At 42.0% G+C, this 27631-nt stretch overlaps 1 protein-coding gene across 3 annotated transcripts in view; it reads left to right on the forward strand.

The window, feature by feature from the left end:
- The window catches only part of LOC126088105 (solute carrier family 12 member 8), a 189238-nt gene that overhangs the window by 144856 nt on the left and 16751 nt on the right, over nt 1–27631 (forward strand). For all 3 annotated transcript variants that reach the window (XM_049906204.1, XM_049906212.1, XM_049906221.1), the window contains exon 10: nt 8746–8881. In XM_049906204.1, coding sequence (XP_049762161.1) covers nt 8746–8881 — 136 coding nt within the window. The remainder of the gene's footprint in view (nt 1–8745; nt 8882–27631) is intronic.

A 27631-nucleotide genomic window follows, 5' to 3' on the forward strand; every position in this document is an offset into this window, starting at 1 on the left:
ATCCAGACAATGCCTGTGATCCATGACCCATGTAGATTTGGGAATTGAAGGTTACTGCTGCACTCATGTCCACTTGCATTTTTAACATCTTGTCCATCACAAGTACTTCAGGGTAGAGCTTGTTTGGGGCTAGTGTCACTTGGGAAACACTGTTCACATCCTTGTTCATGCCTGGTGAAGGAGGTTGAGAGTTGCACACAGACACAATATGCCACTCCCCTCCCCTCCCCCCCCCCCTTTTTTTACAATGGTTGCTCATCATCCAATGCCATGGGCACGTGGCCTGCTCCTGTTGAACAAAACAGTAATGTTACGACAGGAGAGGAGCACATGGCCACTGGTGCGATGCCAACTGTTGCTGCTGCTGAGCACAGTGCTGCCCCATGTGGAGTGCAGACCATAGTTGCGCAGACACCCTACCCTCCCTTTTTCCCTCCCCTGAACAGACTGACAGTGCCTGAGAACGAGAAGAAGCAACATCGGCTACCTCACACCATGTTTCTATCTGATTTCCTGCTACCCTAGATACTTTAGGGGACCTGGAAATGTTCAAAATATCTGTGAGAGAGGGTTTTTCACATTGTAAAGCATGTTCATGAGCTTCCCCATCAGGGGCCTGGCGTATTACAGCATCATGAACCGTTGAATCGGCATATGCGTCCCACTGAGCTTCAGTAACAAACTGGCAATGATGGCTAAGCACATCAAGTTCTGCTGCCTAAGCTGTTCACAACTGTTGCTGCTTTTGACAATAATAGAACTCAGTGCAAATAACAATAACATGAGTATGTTTGCCATGATAATTAGAGAGCAACTTACACATTTCATCAAAAGAAACACTGGCAGGTTCCTGAAGAGGAGCTAGCTGACACAAAAGGTTACCGTATTTACTCGAATCTAAGCCGCACTCGAATCTAAGCCACACCTGAAAAATGAGACTCGAAATAAAGGAAAAAAAATATTTCCCGAATCTAAGCCGCACCTGAAATTTGAGACTCGAAATTCAAGGGGAGAGAAAAGTTTTAGGCCGCACCTCCAAATCGAAACAAAGTTGGTCCATTGTAATAGGAGACACAATTTAGGTCGAATGAAAGACGATACAGCTACAGTAGTTTGGTTCGAGTCGTAAGCTTAGCAGTTAAGCTTTACCAGGTAGCCATTGCTATGCGTCAGGCGCTCCGTCCGTATTTATACGGGTACCCTTCCTTTTTCACGTGCTTCGTCTGGTTTGAATCGATTGCTTATTTTGCTTTGATCTGATAAATGCCGTTTTCTTTGTTATAGGTGTTTACGTCACTCTAAGCTGAAAATGCATTACTGTACTGTGTCATGCATTGTTTGTCGCATTCTGATAGTGCGTGTGTACAGCCTGTCGCCCCTCGCGGCATGACTTGCTTTTGTGCGCGCTACCGCCGCTTTTTTAATAATAATAATTTAAAAAAAAAAAAAAAAGGAGGAGGAATCGTCTCATTAGCGAAACAATGGCAAGAGACTGCAGTTTGTTGTTACTTACACTGCTGCTTTCTTTGATAATGATCAACAAGAACCAAATAATAGACTGCGTATGATAGAACATGTTCTGAACGAGAGTTAGGCGCAAATTTTTCTCCGTTTGAAAATCTTTGCGGCCGCTTCTTTAGTACATCAAATTCTGCACAGAAATTAGTCATCTTACATTTAAAATCTAGTCAGTTGCCGTGCTTCATTTCTGACTATATCACTATTAGGCATAAGAATAATACGAATATAAACATGACACAATACGTATATTCTTCCGCGTTTGCTGTTGTTTCACCCTAGTTTCGTAGTTTATTAGGCAGCCAGGATTTAATTGAGAGCAGCAAACACGAAAGAATACATGGCAAAATGTTTATTTTTGTATTATTCTTACGGTGAAGAGAATACTGCATGTGATTCACATTTCATCAGGTTCCTATTAGCAACCATCTCTTCCCACGGGTAGGAAAAAACTCGGAACGTAGAGTTGGCCATATTGACAAACATTCCTAACAGTCTTGCCAGTCGGATTTTCGTAGTACATTGAAATTCTGCTACATTCGAAGATGAACAATACGGAATTTGTATTTACTTCGTTGGACAATGTATGAAAATGCAGTGGTCGAAACTCGGGGCGGAGAAAAAAAAAAAAAAGGTTTTGGCGCCAGTATTTATCTTTGTGCCCACAAAGCATGCTTGTGTAGCGCTACATATATTCGACAGCAGAAGTTAGTTGTGGCGGCACCTACCAACATTTTTCAGAACTTCCGCTTGCTTTGCACTCGATTCTAAGCCGCAGGCGGTTTTTGGGTTTACAAAAACCGGAAAAAAAGTGCGGCTTAGATTCGAGTAAATACGGTAGGAGAAATCCATGACAGAAAGAGAGCCTTGCACATGTTGGGGTCAGTGACTTTAAAAGGTTGAATATGTTGCCAAAGGTGTTTTTCATACGTATCCCAATTTGACACAGAACCATCATGTAGAAGAGAGAGTGGGGCTTATGTCAACAGCAGAGAACCCTGTCATGAATTGTGATGCTGCCAGATTGTGTAGAGAGAGCCTGCTGCTGCTTGGTGAAAGCTCACTGCTGTTCAGCAAGAGATTGTAAAGAATTTCTTCTACTATTGTACTGGCCATAGCAAACTAAGAAATGAAACACCTAGAGCAAAATATGCATTCACCACCAAAAAAATGTCGTAATGTTTTACAAACACAACATCGGAATTCCACTAACCAAACTTTATTCCAGTGCCATATGAAGGGATACATCAAGACACCGAATGAAGTAGGATTTGGTATAACAACTCTTAACCATTAAAGCACAGTGTAACATGTGAGCATATGTTCATCATGTAAACATTATTCTGCCCAAGGGTCTGGCGCACTGGTTTATATAACACTGTTTTGCACATAGTGGAACACTTGGTGTGCTGATGCGAGGTGACCTGTTCAGGTCGGTGATGGAGGTACGTGCTGTTTGATTATGTGCGCTCGCCCTATAGGGTTACAACAAGAACATTTTGTGTAACTTTGCACATGGTTGGTGCTCGAATGTGACAGATTGACTGGTTGTTTGGGTTATTGATATGGAGAGTGGACCAAGAATGTGCAGTACAAACAGTAACACTATGTATTGGAATTATAAGAAAATGCAACAAAAATGAGTAGAGGGGAACTGAAATAGAACCATAACCTCTACATGGTGAACATATTGAAACTCGCAGGTTTTCCACCACTTTATTGAATTTGATGCAAGTGGCACAATTGGATTAATTACAAGTGGGGAGGGAGTACAGCCAGTAAAAATGAAACAAAAGGATGTCTCCTAGCTGTAATGATTTCCATTCCTCTATAAAATTTTGTGACATTTCGGAGACTAATAAAATAAATGTACCAGTGACGTACCACAATACCACGACATAAGAAACCATACAATGACAGTATTGCAACACACACACACACACACACACACACACACACACACACACACACACAGAGAGAGAGAGAGAGAGAGAGAGAGAGAGAGAGAGAGGGAGAGAGGGGGGGGGGGGCAGTGAGTGAGTTACATGTTATTTATCAAATGTTTTAAATGCAAACATATTATTACTACAGTCTCATTTACAGTCTTCTCAATGCTGTCTGCTGCTGTGGACATATTACATATGAATCTTTTTATTATACAGGGTGTTTCAAAAATGACTTTACAACTTTGAAAGTTCATATAAATTAATTCATAATGTCTACAGAGGTGATTGTATTGACAATTTGTAGGGAAATACATCAAGTTTTGTCTTGCATAGTTTGCTTGTGCTGAATCACACCGTAAGGAGGCACTAGTAGCAGTTACGTTAAAGATGGCTGCCTTCACTGGACCCGAGCGTGCTAGCTGTGTGTTTTGGTTTGAAGAATCAAAGTCGGCGACAACAGTTCAGCGTAATTTCCATACCAAGTGTGCTAAAGTTCCTCCCAGTAGGCCTACAATTTATGAGTGGCCTAAATGTTTTGTAGAAACAGGGTGCTCAGTAAGACATGGGAAATCATCAGGTCATCCAAGCAATTCTGATGCTATTGAGCAAGTGAGACAATGTTTTGTCAACAGTCGTACAAAATTGACCCAGCGTGCATCTCGGAAACGGCAAGTCCCACATAGGACTGTTTGGTGTGTGTTGAGAAACTGTTTGCATTTGAAACCTTACAGATCGACGATTGTTCAAGCAATAAAAGACAATGGTAAAATCCAATGGGATATGTACAGGATAACCAAAGGAAGCCACATACATCTCTAGTTTAACGTAAAAAAAAAAAATTTGATGTGTTTCCCTACAAAATAACACTAAACTCATCTCTATATCTTCATTTATATTAATTTTTAAAGTTGTAAAGTCCTTTTTGTAACACAAAACTGATGACTATGGAACACGGTATAAGACTTGTTGTTCTTGTTGTTGTTCTTGTTGTGGTCTTCAGTCCAGAGACTAGTTTGATGCACCTCTCCATGCTACTCTATCCTGTGCAAGCTTCTTCATCTCCAAGTACCTACTGCAAACTACATCCTTCTGAATCTGCTTAGTGTACTCATCCCTTGGTATCCCTCTACAATTTTTCTCTTCCACACTGCCCTCCAATACTTAATTGGTGATCCCTTGATGCTTCAGAATATGTCCTACCAGGCGATCCCCAAGTTGGAGTAAAACAACAACATATCTGATGTGTTTGAACACTGGGAAACTGAAACAGCAATTATGAATCTGACTTTGACGCAGATGCTGGAATAGTGAAAAGTGTATAAACATATAATGAACATGTCTTCAGGATGGAATTAATGATTTATTGTGAGCTAAAGGGTAGTGGAAAGCAGTGTGTGTCAGGTGCCTCATCAATTTCCTGTAATACTTAAGTGAGAAAGTAATTCTCGCGTACACCAAACCATTATTTTTACCCACTTGTTGTTGTTGTGGTGGTCTTCAGTTGACAAACTAGTTCAATGCAGCTCTCCATGCTACTCTACCTTATGCAAGTTTCTCCATCTCTGAGTAATTGCTGCAACCTACATTCTTCTGAATCTGCTTAGTGTATTCATCTCTTGGTCTCCCTCTACGATTTTTACCCTTCACGCTTCCCTCCATTACTGAATTGGTGATCCGTTGAACCCTCACAATGCATCCTACCAACTGATCCCTTCTTTTTGGCAAGTTTGCCACAAATTCCTCTTCTCCCCAACTGCAATCAGTACCACCTCATTAGTTGCGTGAGCCATCTAATCTTCAGAATTCCTCTGTAGCACCACATTTTGAAAGCTTGTATTCTTTTCTTGTCTAAACTATTTATTGTCCATGTTTCATTTCCATACATGGCTACACTCCATTCAAATACTTTCAGAAAAGACTTACTAACACTTAAATCTATACTTGATATTAGCAAACTTCTCTTCTTCAGAAATGCTTTCTTTGCCATTTCCAGTCTACATTTTATATCCTCTCTGCTTTGACCATCATCAGTTATTTTGCTCCCCAAATGGCAAAACTCATTTACTGCTTTAAATGTCTCATTTCCTAACCTAATTCTGTCAGCATCACCTGATTTAATTCCACTACATTCCATTTGCTTCTGTTGATGTTCATCTTATACCCTCCTTTCAAGGCACTGTCCATTCCGTTCAGGTGCTCTTCCAGGTCCTTTGCTGTATCTGACAGAATTACAATGTCATTGGCAAACCTCAAAGTTTTTACTTTTCTCCATGGATTTTAATTTCTACTCCAAATTTTTCTTTTTGTTTCCTTTACTGCTTGCGCAATATATAGATTGAATAACATTGGGGATTGGCTGCAACCCCATCTTACTCCCTTCCTAACCACTGCTTCCCTTTCATGCCTCTCGACTCTTATAACTGCCATCTGGTTTCTGTACAAATTATAAATAGCCTTTAGCTCCCTGTATTTGACCCCTGCCACCATCAGAATTTGAAAGAGAGTATTTCAGTCAACTTTGTCAAAAGCTTTCTCTAAATCTACAAATGGTAGAAATGTAGATTTGTCTTTCCTTAATCTGGCTTCTAAGATAAGTTGTAGGGTCAGTATTGCCTCGCATATTTCAGCATTTCTATGGAATCCAAACTGATCTTCCCTGAGGTCGGCTTCTACCAGTTTCTCCATTCGTCTGTAAAGAATTTGTGTTAGTATTTTGCAGCCATGACTTATCAAACTGATAGTTCAGTAATTTTCACACCTGTCAACGCCTGCTTTCTTTGGGATTTGAATTATTATATTCTTCTTGAAGTTTGAGGGTATTTCACCTGTCTCATACATCTTGCTTAACAGATGATAGAGTTTTGTCATGGCTGGCTCTCCCTAGGCTATCAGTAGTTCTAATGGAATGTTGTCTACTCCCGGGGCCTTGTTACGACTTAGGTGTTTCAGTGCTCTGTCAGACTCTTCACACAGTATCATATCTCCCATTTCATCTTCATCTACATGCTGTTCCATCTCCATAATGTTGCACTCAAGTATATCACCCTTGTATAGACCCTCCATATACTCCTTCCACCTTTCTGCCTTGCCTTCTTTGCTTAGCACTGGTTTTCCATCTGAGCTCTTGATATTCATACAAGCAGTTCTCTTTTCTCCAAAGGTCTCTTTAATTTTCCTGTAGGCAGTATCTACACTCGTTCTCATAAATTAAGGATAATGCTGATACATGATGAAACAACGCTCTGGTGGGCAGTTTGCGGGTTTAAATCACCCCGGGGTAAGACCGTGCGGTGCTTTTGACCTGCGGCCGTCACACGGGGGCGCTGGCAGCAGTCCAATTACGCAGAGGTGTGTTGGTGCATGTCAGAGTATGGTGCAGCGAGTAAGTGTGCAGACATTTTCAGACATACTAATGATGACTGTATGTTGAAAATGGCTCAAAGAACACACATTGATGACGCTATGAGGGGTAGAATACTAGGGTGACTGGAGGCTGGTCAAACACAGCAGGTCGTAGCACGGGCCCTCCATGTTCCACAAAGTGTGATCTCAAGATTATGGCAACAATTACAGCAGACAGGAAACTTGTTCAGGCGCTACAGCATGGGACGTCCGCAGTGTACAACACCACAAGAAGACCGATATCTCACCATCAGTGCCCACAGATTGCCACGGAGTACTGCAGGTAGCCTTGCTCGGGACCTTACCACAGCCACTGGAACAGTTTTCTCCAGACACACAGTCTACAAACGACTGAACAGACATGGTTTATTCGCCTGGAGACTGCAAGGTGCATTCCACTGATCACTGGTCCCAGGTTATGTTCATGGACGAGTCCAGGTAAAGTCTGAACAGTGATCCTTGGGGAACCAGATACCAACCCCTTAATGTCCTTGAAAGGGACCTGTATGGAGGTCGTGGTTTGATGTTGTGGGGTGGCATTATGATTGGTGCACGTGCACCCCTGCATGTCTTTGACAGAGGAACCGTAACAGGTCAGGTGTATCGGGACGTCATTTTGCACCAGTATGTCCACCTTTTCAGGGGTGCAGTGGGTCCACCTTTCTCCTGATGGATGATAACACACAGCTCCACTGAGCTGCCATCATGGAGGAGTACCTTGAAACAGAAGATATCAGGCAAGTGGAGTGGTCTGCCTGTTTTCCAGACCTAAATCCCATCGAGCATTTCTGGGAACCTCTCGTTCGACATATTGCTGCACATCTTCAAACCCTTACGACACTTCAGGAGCTTCAACAGGCACTGGTGCAAGAATGAGAGGCTATACCCCAGCAGCTGCGCAACCACCTCATCCAGAGTATGCCAACCAGTTGTGCGGCCTGTGTACGTGTGCATGGTGATCATATCCCATATTGATGTCGAGGTACATGCACAGGAAACAGTGGCGTTTTGTAGCACATGTGTTTCGGGATGGTTTTCTCAACTTATCACCAATACTGTGGACTTACAGATCTGTGTCATGTGTGTTCCCTACGTGCCTATGCTATTAGCGCCAGTTTTGTGTAGTGCGACGTTGTGTGACACCACGAGTGTATCTTAAATTTGTCCTCTAGCCATCTCTGCTTAGCTATTGTGCAGTTCCTATATATCTCATATTTGAGACATTTGTATTCCTTTTTGCCTTCTTCATTTACTGCATTTTTATATTTTCTCCTTTCATTAATTACATTCAATATATCTTCTGCTACCCAAGGATTTCTACTAGCCCTCATCTTTTTACTTACTTGATCCTCTGGTACCATCACTATTTCATCTCTCAAAGCTACCCATTCTTCTGCTACTGTATTTCTTTCCCTCTTTCTTGTCAATCGTTCCCTAATGCTTTATGTGAAACACACTAAAACCTCTGGTTCTTTCAGTTTATCCAGGTCCCATCTCCTTAAATTCCCACATTTTCGCAGTTTCTTCAGTTTTAATCTACAGTTCATAACCAATAGATTGTGGTCAGAGTCCACATCTGCTCCTGGAAATATCTTACAAAGACTATAATATCCAATATTAAGGGCTCACTTTTCTTGCAGAGAAGTCTGCTCCTCTTTTGGTTTATGATACCTATTGTGAGTATTTATTTATTTAGCACACTCTCTCCAAAGTGCAGCCCGACAGTACTGTATAAAGAACTCCCTGTAACATTAGTTTAACGAAAAGAGACCTATTATAGATTGTTGTATATTTAAGTTTATAATCTTACTCAAACTCAGTTTGAAACAGCAACAACAAACAAACTACAGAAGAACATATTTTGTTTGGATCTTCACAGAGCACAAGAATTTATTACTGGTTCGTCTGATGGTGTAAGACATTATGGAGGTACTATAGAACGATCCGAAGATCAGTTTTCATCTGGCGATCTGGACACTTTGTTCCCTGAAAGGCTGCAACATAGGAAGGAAATGGTATTGTATAATTATTAAATATGTTCTGTTAACTGTTTTTATGGTGGAAAAGAAATCAGCTTTATAATCAGTGTAGACATTTATGAAATTTCACTATGTAGTGCTGTTCTTGTGAAAGTTTAAGTGTAACTTGTATAAGCAATGAGTTGATGGCTCCAGCCAGGTGTTGTATGTGTGAGGTAATTGCCGAATCAAGGAAAAAAACCAGTGCTAATTTGGTACATGGTATAGTGGTTGAGGAAGAATCAATTTATGCAGCATGATATTTCTCTTTCAGAGCTACATTATTTTGTGCTGCTTTGTTGCAGAATAGAATAAAATTATTGAGGCCTTTAATTACTGTTGAATCTCCAAGAGTCACTGATCAGAAATGAAATATCATATCAGTTATTTAACTTTCACTGCAAATCAGTTTATTGTTAGCGTCATACAAAAAGGTGACTACAACGAAATATTGTTATATAGCAAGGCCCACTTGCAATTTTTACTACAGTGGAGTAGCCTCTAATCTCTGTGTTGTTGCTTTGATATTTCACATCTCATGAAAAGAATTGAATTGTTCATTAAATGATTCTTACCGTATTTAGTTTTCTGTTTTGATCTGCCAAGAAAGATAACAGATTATAACTCTAAGCAAGAAAGTTATGCAGAGATATATTTTTAAAATTTTAGTAATCTCAAGATCATTACGTAGCACTGAATCAGCTCTCTTCCACTCAATCATGTGAGTTTTTCAACTCCTCCTAGACTCTACAATCTTCTAGTTGTTCCTCTTGATATTGTTGAGATAACTTACTTTTTGCGACATCATAAGGTGAACCACTTTACTGAACTGGAAAAGCATATTATATGATCAATTTTGTTCTTTTCTGTGAATAGTAAGATAAGTATTGAATAAATTCACAAATAATATGCAGTCTCAGTGCTTCTGGGTTGTAAATAACTTAGGGACAATACAAGAAGAAGTTGCAGTTTTTGAATGCACAGTGTTCAGAATGCTTTAACGTAAACACAGTTCCGATAGCCTATACAGGTCCAGAGTACAAAGCCAGGCCAAGTCCAAGATTCAAACACAATTCATCCTGAGAGCAGAGTTCGAGTTACTACAAATAAATACGATAGTGAAGCGAGACAGGGCTATATAAAGTTCCTTTGTTGCTTATTGTCTTGAAATGGTGTTGCCCATCACCTGTATGCAAAGGCCCTGATGTGATGCTGCCTTCTGACATGTGACCATGCCTTCGCAATGGCCTGCACCTGCACCTCACTAAATGTTGTGGTAGCCATGGCAATGTTGCCAGTACAAAAAAAGAGGTAACATGGTGGGTTACTACCGAGCTCTCCTGTAGGGGAGAGAGGGGTTGAGTTGGTGAAACCCTGGCATCTCTACTGGGGCTGCCCTGTGGTATAGAAGAAGACAACACCCATGGTGTCCTGGGCATTGGGGACCACTGCCCGTGGTGTGGATAACAGTTTCCTGTCATCCGCTACTGCAGCAGTGACCCTGGTGATGCTGAGGCTGCTGTGGGGGGATGCTATGTGGTGTGATGCTAGCTGCTGGGGATGCTGATGCAGGATCGGGAGTTCTGTGAACTTCCGACTCCCAGAGGGTTGTAGGCAAGGGGGAGCACAGTGCAAGAGGATGGACCAAGGAAAGAAGAGGCACCTGGATTGATACAGGGAGTGAACATGGAGGCAGCAGAGGCTAGCCCCACACACATGATCATAATTGATTGTGATTGTGCACCACCAGCATGTCACCTGTCTGCTGCTTGAAGAGTCTCCAACCAAGCTGATAGTGGACAACTACCGGAATCCAATGATCACAGTGACCAAACACATATGGCCAGGGGGAGTCAAAGGCCCATAATATGGCTACTAACAGTGTATGTGAAATAGGGGCAAGCTGCAATGATGAGCAATCAAAATTCGTCCAAGATGGGGCCCGTGAAGTCCAGGTGTATGCATTCCCAATGCATTATGGGTGCCAGCCACATAGGTGACATTGGCACAGGGTGGTCTGGTGACCTTTACACTTGGGATAGGGAGCAACTGAGTATTCAATTTCCCAGTTGACACTGGGTCAGTAGACGTAGCGGCGAGCAGGCATTCTCACCCTTGATGACCCCTGGTGGCTGTGACGTAAGGATGTCCACTGAAGGGAAGCTGGAATAACCACCCGGAATACAGTGTGTTCTAGCGTCAACAAGATAGTCCTATTGATGAAAGTCAGTCTGTGGTGCAGCATAAAACAATCAAAGACAGGATCCAATGCATGGCCAAAGTTCCATCAGGTCACCCTCTTTAGACATGTTGCCGCACCTGGCAGAGAACATTTGGGACATGCACCAACAAAGTATTCTGTTTTCCCATTGACACCTAGCTAGTAGACATAGTGGCAAACAAGCATCTTCACCTTCAATGACCCCCAGTGACTAATAGTGTGAACAATACAACAGCTTGTAATAGGAAAGCCTTCTGCTACCTTCTGAGCTTCCACATCAAGATGAAAGCAAGATTTCCTCCTGGTCAAAACTGGGGTGAGGCTTTATAGGCAGAAGCAAGAATGTGTCCACAATGGAGTGCTGAGCTGTCATGCAAAAGTGAATCTCTAATGGTGGTGACTGAGAGCAGACTCCACTGCTCCAGTCTGTTGGCAGTGTTGCATCTGTGCTGCTGGGACAAAGATGGAGACTAAAGGTTTGTAATCCCTGACATGATGAAACTTAGCACCATATAAAAACACATGAAACTTCCTTATTGCATGAATAATAGTGAAGGTCTCCTTCTCGATTTGGAAATAATTCTGTGGACCACATCAAGCAACTTTGAAGCATTTGCAATTGGCTGCTCCGAATTGTCAGAGTTGCACAGGGCCAGCAATGAAGGCTATCCTTCAATGCCAGAAATGCTTCGTCACATGCAGCATTCACAAAACTGTGCCCCTTTTTTCAGTAATTGTTAGGAGGATGCACAATGGTAGCCACTCTTAGGGCGAATTTATGATAACGCCTAACTTTACCTAAAAAAACATTGAGCTCCTTCTCGTTAGTGGGTCAAGGAAGAGCGTCAATAGCAGCAATGTGACTGTTCCCACCAGGAGATAATGTGTTGGAGGTATTTAATAGAAAGTTGTCGAAAGTGCACTTGAGGCCCCTGCATCTTGCTCAGTTTGAAACGGAAGCTGAAGGTTCCACAGATGCTCCTCAGCGGAGGTAACCATGACCACAATATTGTCAAGATAGTTGATACAATGGGGAACACGTTATGTGAGTTACTCCAACAAATGTTGAAAAAGTGCGAGAGCGCTTGCTATCCCCAATCTTTTATACGTGTGGAGACCAGGGGTGTTGTTGGTGGCAAATAATTTCTGCAGTTTTTTGCTGAGCGGCAGCCTGCAGATATACCTCCAATAACTCCACCTTGGAAAAACAGTGTCCCGTCACCTGTTTTGCCACCAATTCCCCTGGACATGGGATGGAATATGTGTCAGTCACAGCCTGTGTATTGATCATCACCCTAAAATCAAGACATAGACAGAGTTTGCTGGATGATTTCTGTATGATTACAAGCATTGTAGCTTCCTGGCTGAACAAAATAGGTTCAGTTACCTCTAAAGCTGTCCACCTGTCAAGTTACTTCTTATGTTGATCACAAAGTGACAGTGGCACCAGCCGCATCTGAAAAAAATGAGGTTGTGCCATCGCTTTAATCCTGCAAAGCCCCGGAAAAAAATATCCAAAAAACTGTCGTAAAGTTCGTCAAGTTCCCGGTACAGTGCATGCTCAGATACCTGATTAATCAAATCAATAACTGTGAATCCAAATGCAGTGAAAGCATCCAAGCCAAACAAGTTTTCCAATATGTCCACCATCAATTGTCTGATAATGGGGATCTTTTGTCTGTCGTTGGTAATAAGCTGATGTGTTGCTGGAGGCAATACATGAGAATTGATAAGAAATGCTGAGACACATTGATTTGCAACTGAAACAACTTTCCATTGATTTGCACATTGATGAACATCTTGTTAGGAATCACCACAATGTTATCACACGTAGGGCTGATGACATTAATATCCATTGATTGGGGGGATGAGTGTGCAGCACCAGCAGACAACACTTGACATACTGCCACAATGTTGTGTCCTTTCTTCTGACAGTGGTGGCAGGAACACAAACACTTGAGGTAGTCTGGCCAGTCATGGTGAACAAAACAATCAAGGCACGACAGAAGGGGGTTGCAATAATCAGCATGCCATGGACATATTTGTGCAGCATGTGGTGTACAAGTGGGCTGCATTACTGTGCTTCCTGCCTCAGAGCATGCACCCAAACCTGAGTGCCTGCTGCTGTCCAGTTTGACAGTGGCCATATCTGCCCAGGAATCCAATTGGCAGCTAGCCACATATATATGATTGATGAGGTTGTTTCCTTCACTGATATTTATTCCAGTCTCACAGAAATAACATACATATATAATAAGATGACAACAAGTGACAAATTTTGTCAAAAGAGAGGGAAGGAGGTTCCTCAAGCGAGGCCAACTTTCTTAACAAGTGACATGTTGGGAGGGGGACGATCCAAGTGAGAAAACAAGCCTTAATGCTAGTGGCATCCACTACCTGGAAGACAGTGAAGTGTTGCCATAAGTGCTTAAGTGCTTCTCATATGACTCCCAGTACTTTACAGATTCATCATAGGTGGGGAAGGGAGGTTGATGGTCTGGCAGTTGCTGTGGCTTTGCCAATAATTGAGTTAACACCCTGTTCAACAATGCTGTGTGTTTCTGCTGTTGCAATTCCAAATGCTGTTGGGATTTCCAGCTGCTGCTGCAGGAAGCTTTGAAGCACCACCTCAAAGGACATGCTGAACACCATCGTCAAATGAACAAGACACACATGAAAAGTGCAGTCGCTCTTGTCAACTGAAAGTGTAGTCACCCTTCTCAACAATCATGTTGCAATTCCACACACAAATAAGAATCTTGCACAGAACGATTCAAAAGAAAGCCTTTTAGAAATAACATGTAATATATAAAGTGAAAGTGAAAGCAGTAATGTTATATACATGGTGGTCCGTTGATCGTGACCAGGCCAAATATCTCATGAAATAAGGGTCAAATGAAAGAACTATAAAGAACGAAACTTGTCTAGCTTGAAGGAGGAAACCAGATGGCGCTATGGTTGGCCCGCTAGATGGCGCTGTCATAGGTCAAACAGATATCAACTGCATTTTTAAAAATAGGAACCCCCATTTTTTATTACATATTCGTGTAGTATGTAAAGAAATATGAACGTTTTAGTTGGACCACTTTTTTCACTTGTGATAGATGCTGCCGTAATAGTCATAAACATGTGGCTCACAATTTTAGACAAACAGTTGGTAACAGGTACGTTTTTTAAATTAAAATACAGAACGTAGGTACGCTTGAACATTTCATTTCAGTTGTTCCAATGTGATACATGTTCCTTTGTGAATTTATCATTTCTGAGAATGCATGCTGTTACAGTGTGATTACCTGTAAATACCACATTAATGCAATAAATGCTCAAAATGATGTCTGTCAACCTCAATGCATTTGGCAATACGTGTAACGACATTCCTCTCAACAGCGAGTAATTCGCCTTCCATAATGTTCACAGATGCATTGACAATGTGCTGACGCATGTTGTCAGGCGTTGTCGGTGGATCACGATAGCAAATATCCTTCAACTTTCCCCACATAAAGAAATCCGGTGACTTCAGATCCGGTGAACGTGTGGGCCATGGTATGGTGCTGTGACGACCAATCAACCTGTCATGAAATATGCTATTCAGTACCACTTCAACTGCACGCGAGCTATGTGCCACACATCCATCATGTTTAAGTATATCGCCATTCTGTCATGCAGTGAAACATCCTGTAGTAACATCGGTAGAACATTACGTAGGAAATCAGCATGCATTGCACCATTTATACTACCGTCAATAAAATGGGGGCCAATTATCCTTCCTCCCATAATGCTGCACCATACATTAACCTGCCAGGGTCGCTGATGTTCCACTTGTCGCAGCCATTGTGGATTTTCCGTTGCCCAATAGTGCATATTATGCCGGTTTATGTTACTGCTGTTGGTGAGTGACGCCTTGTCGCTAAATAGAATGCGTACAAAAAATCTGTCATGGTTCCGTAATTTCTCTTGTGCCCAGTGACAGAACTGTACATGACATTCAAAGTCATCGCCATGCAATTCCTGGCGCATAGAAATATGGTACGGGTGCAATCTATGTTGATGTAGCATTCTCAACACCGACGTTTTTGAGATTCCCGATTCTCGTGCAATTTGTTTGCTACTGATGTGTGGATTTGCCATGACAGCAGCTAAAACACCTACTTGGGCATCATCATTTGTCGCAGGTTGTGGCTGACATTTCGTATGTGGCTGAACACTTCCTGTAATGTAACTATCCGGCGAACGGTCCGGACGCTTGGATGGTGTCATCCAGGATACCAAGCAGCATATATAGCACACTCCCGTTGGGCATTTTGACCACAATAGCCATACATCAACACGATATCGACCTTTTCTGCAATTGGTAAACGGTCCATTTTAACAGGGGTAATGTATCACAAAGCAAATACCGTCTGCACTGGCGGAATGCTACGTGATACCATGTACTTATACATTTGTGACTATTACAGCGCCATCTATCACAAAGTGAAAAAAGTGATCCAACTAAAACATTCATTTCTTTACGTACTATACGAATATGTAATAAAAAATGGTGGTTCCTATTTAAAAAAACACTGTTGATATCTGTTTGACCTATGGTAGTGCCATCTAGTGGGCCAACCATAGCGCCATGTGGTTTCCCCCTTCAAGCTAGACGAGTTTCGTTCATTGTAGTTTTTTCGTTTGATGCTTATTTCATGAGATATTTGGCCTGCTCACTATCAATGGACCACCCTGTATACAAAAAATTACGTATGTAACACTAATGGAAATTCCTGGATGAAGTGATACATAAAATAAGGGGAAAGCAGCCACTCATGTGTAGTGGATTGATGAGCACTAGCTCTTTTTCCAGCAATGGTACAAATTCACATGCACACACACACACACACACACACACACACACACACACACACACGGCCACAGTCCACTTGCCATGGCCACAGAAATGTGCATTTGGGTGTCTGTGTTGATAAATGTGAATGTGCACATGTTTGCTGGAAAAAGAGCTGGTGCTCTTTTCCATTAAGCATTACTGAGTCCCTTTTATTAGACAAACAATAAAAAATTCTTCCCCTTTTTAAAGGTGACTGTTTCTGTTGTAGCAAGAGAGAAGACACAGAGTGCTGTTTAAGACTTTCCTGACATGGTAACTGCTTCATTGGTTCATGGGATCATGTCAAATAATGTCATGGAAGCTGCACAATATTTTGACAAGACCTGTCATCTTCAGTAAACACCTGAAGATGACAAGCAACTGCCTCATCAAAATACTGTGCAGCTTCCCCAACATTAACCGACACTGCGCCTGTGAACCAATGGAGAAACAGTGTAATTATAAATAAACGGTAGTTTATTCCTGACTGTTAATACTATGCAGTACAGACTCCAGTTTCTTTCCACACTATGATGAACAGCAGGTATCGGTTTCACTCTTCTGTGGCCAGGATATTTTTTATTTTTTTTTTATTTTTCCATCTCTTGTGAGTACGCTGCCCTACAGTTTACTTTCTCCAAATGACACCATAAATCCTACACACGAATTTTTTTTATGAAATTGTTGACCAACATTTTTGCCTAGTTCTCATATCATCAGTTAAACAATAGTCATAAAAGAAGAGTTACATAATGCAATTGGCAGAGAACAAATGCTGTTGGCTTTCCAGCTGCTGCTGCAGCAAGCTTTGAAGCACCACCTTACAGCACACACTTGGCATCACCGTCAAATCAACAAGAATAATTATGTTTCCTTACACATATTCTTCATATTGGTTATAGAGTATTTTGCTGTGTTATAGTCAACATGCAGTCACAAATATTTGATTTTTTTGTTCTCTGTTTGTTTGTTTGTTTATGTACTGTGTCAGCCATTTGTCAGTCAGGTACTTGCGTAGGTCACAACTGCTCAGATCAGGATCATACGATTCCATGTGCATCACTTGTCAATCACTATACATAGGACAAACATGGAGGGACTTTAAGATACTCAGAACAGCTCAGAGGCCTAAAAAGTAACAGCACCCATAGCACATTTGCTGACCACCTAATAGCCATAATCACAACCAAACTATAATAGCAACAGATTTAAAAATACTGAACACTGATGGTGTGAAGAAACACAACAACATAGTGCTCACCATATTTTGCAAAGTAAAAAGGCATTTATAAAAAATTAAATTAACAAAGTATATTAATATGTGTGTGCAGTGTCTTCAGAATACATGAGGAGGAGGATTAATCACAACGAAACAGAGTGGTAACAAATATATATGCAAAACATTTTGACACGCCAAAACTACGTTTTTCAAAAATCAAGGAAAGTATTAACTCGCCTATGAAATCCACATTTATGTAATTTGGTTTGCAGATGACAAGCTATCAGCACAGGTCACCATACAGTTGGTCCTCCAAAACCATGTAATGTAAAATCACAGTAAGAAGCTAAACTTTCTTTAAGCCTCACTTTGTTAGTTCAGTTACAACCTAAAATATGTTCACTTTTTGCAGTTTTCAGTAAACAAAAACCCACTTATGATGGCACAGAGGTGCTGAAATATGTTTGAGTAAAAAGATAAAACAGTGTGTTTGCAAAAAGGCAGAACCTGTATCTTATTACTTCTGCTTGTTATATATTAGACATTTAGATCATTTACATATATGAGAAATAATAGTTGTGTTATAACGTCAAGTTTAACACATATATTTCAGAATGACACAACACGTATAAGTCACAGAGTAAGTTGACAAGCAAGACATGTGTACACGTTAGCATTCGAATAAGCACTGAGTCCCAGTCTAGCGGCCGCTGCTCGGCTGGCCGCTTAGGTGGCGCAGCTGCTGCATGGCTGGCAGGCAGCGCCGCACATAGAGGACGCGCGTAATTGCGCGGCGGCGCTTTGAATGATCGGCGAGTCACAACACTTTTCCCCCCTGTTGCACTGGTCTTGATGGAGGTGTCCTGGAGATGGGCACGTCTCCTGGTGGCATCCGTTCTTGTGCTGGCATCGCGATGACAGTGAGAGGGCTGCATTGTGAGTATTGAGAGATGCCAAGATCCCGAGCGTCAGGTAGAGCCAAAGGTGGTGTAGCGGCATTCGGAACAGGCGTTGCTGGCACACGAGGCCGAAGCTGGCCCGAACGACGCACTGCAACACCCGTGTCCGCCTGGATTTCATACAGGCGTCTGCCACGGTGTCTTCAGATGCGGCCCGGGCTCCATTTTGGCCGCCTGCCATATCCCCGTACCCAGACAAGGTCGTCGGTGGTGAACAGGCCAAGTGAAGGCACCCGTGGCCGTGAGGTGGAAGGCCGCAGAAGATGAAGTAGTGTGCGGGGCTGTCGGCCATGTAAGAGCTCAGCCGGGCTGTGGTCGCCCATGGGGGTGAAATGGTAAGATGCCAGAAACTGGAGAAGTGCATCATCAGCAGCAGAAGAAGTCAGAAGTTTCCGCAACTGAGTCTTAAATGTGTGGACCGGTCTATCAGATTCAACGTTGGATTGTGGATGGAACGGCAGGGCCGTGACATGCATAACGCCGTGACGAGCACAAAAATCCGCAAATTCTGAAGAGGCAAATTGCGGACCATTATTAGTAACAAGAGTAGAGGGGAGGCCTTCCAAAGAAAAAATGCGGGCGAGAGCACTGGTGGTTGCCGCGGTGGTAGGCGATGTGCAACGGACAATGAAAGGAAAGTTAGAGTAGGCGTCAATTACGAGGAGCCAATAAGTACCTAAAAAGGGTCTTGCAAAGTCAGCATGAATGCGCTCCCAGGGCTTCTCAGGCGAAGGCCACAGTGACAAAGATGACTTCGGGGCAGCGGCCTGTGATGCACAAGGGCCGCAGGCAGCGACCATGTGTGCTATTTCAGAGTCGATGCCAGGCCAGTACACATGACGGCGCGCCAGAGATTTTGTGCGAGACACGCCCCAGTGCCCTTGGTGAAGGAGGCGCAAGACCGAAGCACGCAAAGACGCAGGTACCACAACATGCGGTGAAGCATTGTCAGTGGAGAGGAGGATAACACCATCCCTAGTCGTGAGGTGGTAGCGCAAAGCGTAGTAGTTCAGCAACGGATCAGAAGTCTTAGCAGACGGGTGATCTGGCTAACCCTTCTGAATACAGCGTAAAACCCGGCAGAGGGTAGGGTCAGAACCCGTAGCAGCCGCCAGCCTGTCCCCAGTGATGGGGAACCCGTCCACAAAACGCTGCTCGGCAACATCCAGGTGGAAACACAAAAGTTCGTCCCTATCGAATGCCTGATCGGAACCTATGGGAAGGCGAGACAGAGCATCAGCATTTGCATGTTGAGCCGTTGGCCGGAAATGAATCTCATAATTGAAACGAGACAAGTAAAGAGCCCAACGCTGGAGGCGGTGTGCTGCCTTGTCGGGAAGTGATGTTGATGGATGAAACCAGGGAACAAGTGGTTTGTGACCCGTAACAAGATGAAATTTTGAGCCATAGAGAAAAACACCAAACTTATGAAGAGCATAAATAATGGCCAAAGCTTCTTTCTCAATTTGAGAATACTTTTGTTGGGCATCTGTGAGCGTTTTGGAGCCATAAGCAATGGGTTGTTCCGAACCGTCAGAAAAACGGTGCGCAAGGACTGCACCAACCCCGTATTGAGAGGCGTCCGTGGCAAGAACAAGATGTTGGCCAGGTCGATAAGTAGCCAGGCACGGGGCCTGTTTCAGCATAGTCTTCAATTTCTGGAAAGCCACTTCGCATGACGCGGACCAGTGAAAAGGCACGTTTTTATGCAACAGGCGATGCAACGGCTGAGCCACCAAAGCCGCAGATGGTAAAAACTTGTGATAGTATGCTATTTTCCCCAAGAAGGGCTGCAGTTCCTTAACAGATGTAGGGCGAGGAAGGGCATCGATCGCAGCGACAGTTTGCTGAAAAGGACGAATAGCATCCCGAGAGAGTTGAAACCCCAAGTACGTGATAGATGTCTGAAAAAATTGTGATTTCTGAAGATTACACTTAAGACCGGCAGTCTGTAAGACATGAAAAAGTGTGCAGAGATTTTGAAGATGTTCTTCAGTGGTGGAGCCAGTGACAACAATGTCATCCATGTAATTGATACACCCAGGGACAGGGAGCAATAATTGTTCCAAGAATCGCTGAAAGAGAGCAGGGGCACTAGCAACCCCGAATGGCAAGCGTTGGTATTGATAGAGGCCGAAAGGCGTGTTAAGGACCAGAAACTGCTGGGAAGCAGCGTCAGGAGGAAGTTGACGATAAGCTTCTGTCAGGTCAATTTTAGAAAAATACTGGCCTCCAGCAAGGTTAGTGAACAGTTCTTCAGGGCGGGGCATAGGGTAAGTGTTGATGAGGCATTGAGCATTTACAGTGGCTTTGAAATCGCCACAGAGACGAATATCACCATTTGGCTTAGCAACGACAACGACAGGAGAGGACCACTCACTGGAAGTGACAGGAAGCAAGACCCCTGAAGTAGTGAGACGATCCAGCTCCCGTTTTACCCGATCACGAAGGGCCACGGGAATGGGCCGAGCCCGAAAAAATTTAGACCAAGCAATGGGTTTGAGAGTGATATGAGCTTCAAAGTCGTTTGCACGGCCTAACCCAGGAGAAAAAAGGGACGAAAATGTCGTCGACAAGGAATCCAGTTGAGCGTAAGGAATAGCATCAGAGACAATATTGACAGAGTCATCTATGGAGAACCCAAAAACGCGAAAGGCATCGAAACCAAAAAGGTTTTCTGCGTTGCTCTGGTCGACCACAAATATGGGAACAGTGCGAACGACGGATTTGTAAGATACCTCAGCATTAAACTGTCCCAAGAGAGAAATCTTCTGTTTATTGTACGTCCGTAATTGCCGAGTGACAGGTGACAGGAGTGGAGAACCCAACTGAAGATACGTCTGAGAATTAATTATAGTGGCAGCAGAATCGGTATCCACTTGCATGCGAACATCTCGCCCAAGGATTTGGACAGTGAGGAATAACTTCCCTGAAAGGGAAGCAGTGCAATTGACAGACAACACAGAATCAGAATCAGCGTCATGTTCATGAACATTATGAATGCGGTCGGATTTACAAACGGAAGACACATGACCTTTCTTTTTGCAATTGTGACACACAGCCCAACGTTGGGGACAATCCTCACGTGAATGTTTCATAAAACACCGCGGACATGAAGGAAGTTGCTGGGGGTTTTGCTGCAGTTTCTTAGCGGGTTGTTTACGGCTAGGCCGAGGCTGCGCGTGGGAGCGCACTGCAGCCACGTCGGCCGGCAGGGACACGCCGCACGCGACGTCAACAGCGCACAGAGGTTGTATTTCTCCAACATCACCCCACGCCTCTATTTGCGCCCCAGCGGCGCGAGAAATTTCAAAGGACTGCATAATGGAGAGAACTTCATCTAGAGTCGGATTCGCCAACTGAAGGGCACATTGCCAAACTTCTTTGTCGGGCGCCGACCGGATAATAGCATCCCATACCATGGAATGGGCATAGGATTCTTTGTGAACGTCAGTAACAAATTGACACTTTCGGCTGAGGCCGTGAAGTTCAGCAGCCCAAGCGCGATAGGATTGATGTGGCTGTTTTTGACAACGATAAAAGGCAACACGAGAGGCTACCACATGCGTTTGCTTTTGAAAATAGACAGAAGTGAGCACATTTCAGCAAAGGACAAAGACGCAGGATCCTTCAAAGGATCCAATTGCGACAACAACCGATACATTTGAGGTGAAATCCAGGAAAGGAACAGAGACTTACATGGTTGTTTGTCCGTGACATGAAATGCCAAGAAGTGCTGTCGAAGACGTTTTTCATAATCAGACCAGTCTTCCGCCATCTCGTCGTAAGGAGGAAAAGGAGGTAAAGCCAACGTCGAGAAACGCCCCGCATTTGACGCCGCGACAAAATCGCGAATCGCTGCTGTTAGAAGCGTTTGCTGTTCGAGGAGATTTTGCAATAGTTGCTCGACAGTAGCCATGGAACCCTGTGGGTCAACTGTGAAAAGGAAAAATCCACTACCTCGTCACCAATTGTTATAACGTCAAGTTTAACACATATATTACAGAATGACACAGCACATATAAGTCACAGAGTAAGTTGACAAGCAAGACATGTGTACACATTAGCATTCGAATAAGCACTGAGTCCCAGTCTAGTGGCCGCTGCTCAGCTGGCCGCTTAGGTGGCGCAGCTGCTGCATGGCTGGCAGACAGCGCCGCACATAGAGGATGTGCGTAATTGCGCGGCGGTGCTTTGAATGATCGGCGAGTCACAAGAAGTTGGCCTAGGTTGAGTCCTGTGGAACCCCAAAAGTGATTTCTACCCAGCTAAAAGAACTTCCCCTGCTTATGTTATTTGAATTACTAAATACAACTGTCTGCCATCTTTTGGTCAGATATGACATTATCCTTTTGTTGGCTGTACAATCAGTACCATAAAACCTCAGTTTACCTTGAAGAATATTGTGATTCACACAGTAAAATTCATCAGATAAGTAACAGCAAATACAGTCTGGTACATCTTTTATTTAATGTTTGTAAACTTTGGTGAGTGAACATGTAACTGACATTCTCAGTAGAGCAACTTTTCTGAAATCCAAACTTTGATTTACTAAGGAAATGTTGTTGTTCAGGTAGGATACAAACCTAGAGGACATCACCACCTCAAAAACTTTGGAAAATGATGTCACCAGTGAAACCGGTTAACAGCTATTAATGTATCTCCTATCCTCTTTCTTGTGGAGGTGTTTAACACCAGCATATTTCAATCTCTCTGGAGAAATGCCCCAAGTCAATGATGCAATATCCATTTCAGAAAAGACAATATGTCAATTTATTACATTGGAACAATTCATTAGTACTTTGTTGAAATCACTATCAAATTCAAATGAGCTTTTATATTTGAGATAACATGTAATTTTTTTTTTAATTTTAGGGGGAGAAGTGGATGAAACATCCATATGACAGAATTTCAAGTGAGTTTCTTTTTCAGCATGCTGCTCCAATTTTTCTCCCTGAATTTCTTGTCCCTATATTTTCTACTGTATTTCAGAGATGATACCTGCTGCACTGTGACCAATCATTGATAGCCTACAGCTACATTTATCACACCTTGCTACACAGATTTAATGCTTAAAAATGTATCTAAACCACTTAACACAATTCACATGACACAAATTATCACTGTTTAGGAGCTGCAAAAATATGGCCTGCAGATTGACACTTTTTAAGTGTATGTTAGAATGCAAAAATTTAGCTATTTCTCTGTAAAAGCGAGAACTTAGCACTCACTGAACTACAGTATATGTTAATTAACTTATTCACAGTTATATGCAACTTTTAAACACTCCTTATCATGAATATTACTTGATATTTGACAGTGTTTACTGTCGACAAAATACATCCTACCTTTCGTAATACTTTAAATGCTAAACCTCAGAACACGAAATATTCAATGACCCAGGTAAAGGAGATATATGTAAAGGGACATACTTACATAAGATAGGTACATATCATGTAGCAGAGATGCAGAGTCACAGATAGGTGCTACAAAAAGACCGTCACAAAATAAGCTTTCGGCCAACAAGTCCGTTTCATACGCCCCCCCCCCCCCCCCACCACACACACACACACACACACACACACACACACACACACACACACACACACACACACACACACTAAACTCGCACACATGACCACAGAATCCGGTGTGTGTGTGTGTGTGTGTGTGTGTGTGTGTGTGTGTGTGTGTGTGTGTGTGTTTTGTCTACTTTCAATGAAGGCTTTGTTGGCCAAAAGCTCATTTTGTGACAGTCTTTTTGTTGTGCCTATTTCCGACTCAGTATCTCTGCTGTCTGGTGAATACCAACTATCCTTTTCATAATATTGTTACATTTCATCCTGGATTTTCTGTTGTTTGATACATATTAAATATGCTTCACTTTTCCCTGTAAAAATTGCCTATTCTTCACTAGTATCACAGATGCGGCTAAGAGATATCACTTCTACCAACAAAAGAATAATGTTATGTTAAGGGTTCACCATTGAGAGTATTCAGAACCTTATCACTTTCCACATTTCCAGTATTTACTTTGTCATACGTCTCCATACACTTTCTACTGCAACCATTTTATATATACTGCAAAACCTTTAAGATGATGATCATGTGTAGTTCACACATGTATTTATTTTTACTGCTTTCTAGTGTAGTCATTCTAGGCATGGTCATAGTTCCAACCATATTGTGATCATATTATTGAATGTATGTATTTTACATGCCTATTTTATTTTTGCATTATTAGTTTAGATATTAAAGAAAGGTGACATTTTAAAACTATTGAATGGGAAATAATTGAGCAGGCTGATTATCAAAGGACTGACAAATCTTTTTTTTTTTACTTAACTTAGATTTTAACTAACTCCAGTAGTCCTCGAAGTTAAGTGTAATCATAATCTTTTCAAGTTCGAAAAAACTAATTGAAAGCTGTTCAAAATGAATGTGAATTGTGACCTGCAGAACAAAATTTGGACAACCCTATTACATGGCTACTTCTGCTGTAAGAAACCTCTTCTGCTGTAAGAAATAATGGATGGTTTATTAACTCTTTCATTAAATGTGCAGAAAAAATTGTATCTACCCAGACTGGCCTATTACAGCTGCCAGCTCTACTGTTATAATTTGTCAGTTCTGACTGGGTCTTCATAATAACAAAACAGTACCCCACAATTCATGGTGTTGGAGTGAACTTGAAATGCAGAAACCTTCAAATCAGTTACTGCTGTACGTGATAATCTTTGTGAACAATTTCAAAATGAGGAATTGCATTTCACAGATACTATTCATCGTATTTACAGATGATTCTCCAGAACAGAACAAAAATCATTGCTTTCATGATGTGCAGTTTCTGGCTCTTTAAATGTTGTTGTTGTTGTTGTGGTCTTCAGTCCTGAGACTGGTTTGATGCAGTTCTCCATGCTACTCTATCCTGTGCAAGCTTCTTCACTCTCCCAGTACCTACTGCAGCCTACGTCCTTCTGAATCTACGTAGTGTATTCATCTCTTGGTCTCCCGCTACGATTTTAACCTCCACGCTGCTCTCAGCTACTAAATTGGTGATCCCTTGATGCTCAGAACATGTCCTATGAACCGATCCCTTCTTCTAGTCAAGTTGTGCCACAAACTCCTCTTCTCCCCAATTCTATTCAATACCTCCTCATTAGTTACATGATCTACCCATCTAATCTTCAGCATTCTTCTGTAGCACCACATTTCGAAAGCTTCTATTCTCTTCTTGTTCAAACTAGTTATCGTTCATGTTTCACTTCCATATATGGCTACACTCCATACAAATACTTTCAGAACAGACATCCTGACACTTAAATCAATACTCGATGTTAACAAATTTCTCTTCTTCAGAAACGCTTTCCTTGCCATTGCCAGTCTACATTTTATATCCTCTCTACTTCGACCATCATCAGTTATTTTGCTCCCCAAATAGCAAAACTCCTTTACTACTTTAAGCGTCTCATTTCCTAATCTAATTCCCTCAGCATCACCCGACTTAATTTGACTACATTCCATTATCCTCATTTTGCTTTTGTTGATGTTTATCTTATATCCTCCTTTCAAGACACTGTCCATTCCGTTCAGCTGCTCTTCCAAGTCGTTTGCTGTCTCTGACAGAATTACAATGTCATCGGCGAACCTCAAAGTTTTTATTTTTTCTCCATGGATTTTAATACCTACTCTGAACTTTTCCTTTACTGCTTGCTCAATATACAGATTGAATAGCATTGGGAGGAGGTACAACCCTGTCTCACTCCTTCCCAACCACTGCTTCCCTTTCATGTCCCTCGACTCTTATAACTGCCGTCTGGTTTCTGTACAAATTGTAAATAGCCTTTCGCTCCCTGTATTTTACCCATGCCAACTTCAGAATTTGAAAGAGAGTATTCCAGTCAACATTGTCAAAAGCTTTCTCTAAGTCTACAAATGCTAGAAACGTAGTTTTGCCTTTCCTTAATCTTTCTTCTAAGATTAGTTGTAGGGTCAATATTGCCTCACGTGTTCCAACATTTCTATGGAATCCAAACTGATCTTCCCCAAGGTCGGCTTCTACCAGTTTTTCCATTCGTCTGTAAAGCATTCGCGTTAGTATTTTGAAACTGTGACTTATTAAACTGATAGTTTGGCAATTTTCACATCTGTCAACACCTGCTTTCTTTGGGATTGAATTATTATATTCTTCTTGAAGTCTGAGGGAATTTCGCCTGTCTCATACATCTTGCTCACCAGATGGTAGAGTTTTGTCAGGACTGGCTCTCCAAGGTTGTCAGTAGTTCTAATGGAATGTTGTCTACTCCCGGGGCCTTGTTTCGACTTAGGTCTTTGAGTGCTCTGTCAAACTCTTCACGCCGTATCATATCTCCCATTTCATCTTCATCTACCTGGTCTTTCAGTGCTCTGTCAAACTCTTCACGTAGTATCATATCTCCCATTTCATCTTCATCTACCACCTCTTCCATTTCCATAATATTGTCCTCAAGAACATCGCCCATGTATAGACCCTGTATATACTTCTTCCACTTTTCTGCTTTCCTTTCTTTGCTTAGAGCTTTAAATGTGCCCCAAGGAATATAATGTGCCCCAAAAGGAATATAAAATCTCTCGAACTAATTTTTCTTCTTAGTGGCCACTCTTTCCTTACCTGAGACAGAATATTTGACATATTAGGAAAAAATATTAGAAGGAAAAATATAATTTTTAACGTAAGATTACCATGAAATATATGCGAGACATAGGACATTGAAGATGTATGGAAAAGACTGGATTGCATGTAATTGGAGAGAGCAAGCAAAAGCAGCAGAAATATCACCAAAAACTTGAATTTTTGGCTGTCTGAGTTTGAAACATTGCTTCATAATGTGGTCAAAAGCCAGAAAAAATATTCTTGTCAAAGGAGAACTGAATTACTCCAATGACATTAGAACTTCTCTTTCTACAATAGGATGTTTAAATCATTTCTGCATGATAACCACATACTGATTCCAGTGTGCTGCAAAATCATCCCTCAGAAAGTTAACATTATCAAAAAGCTGTTGATCAAACTCTATGTAGCAAAGTGGCTAGACATTCAGATGTTACAGTGACATGAAACATACTTGGGGAAAATTCAGCACAATGTCAGAATGGAGTTGAATTTGATTTTCATATTGAAAGTTAGGTACTGATCATTAAGAAATTGTAATTGTGAATATTAAGTAGTTAATCAGCATCGTAAGAATATTTATTTTTGCAAACTTGTTTTATGTTTGAGAAAAGTTTGTGTGTAATAAAAGAAGATTAAGAATATAATATCTCACTGTGTTTTTGCTTTATGTAATTAGAGGTTTGGTACTATGGGCTATTTACTTACACTGATTGAGTTTTATTACTATCAAGAAAGGTGATAAAATCAATTTTCTTTATACAGTGTCAACCTCACCAATTTCAAAATTGCATAGATAAGTTAAAAATGTCTGCCATCAGAATCAAACTTGGA

This window comes from Schistocerca cancellata, chromosome 1 (assembly GCF_023864275.1).
Source record: "Schistocerca cancellata isolate TAMUIC-IGC-003103 chromosome 1, iqSchCanc2.1, whole genome shotgun sequence".
Lineage (NCBI taxonomy): Eukaryota > Metazoa > Arthropoda > Insecta > Orthoptera > Acrididae > Schistocerca > Schistocerca cancellata.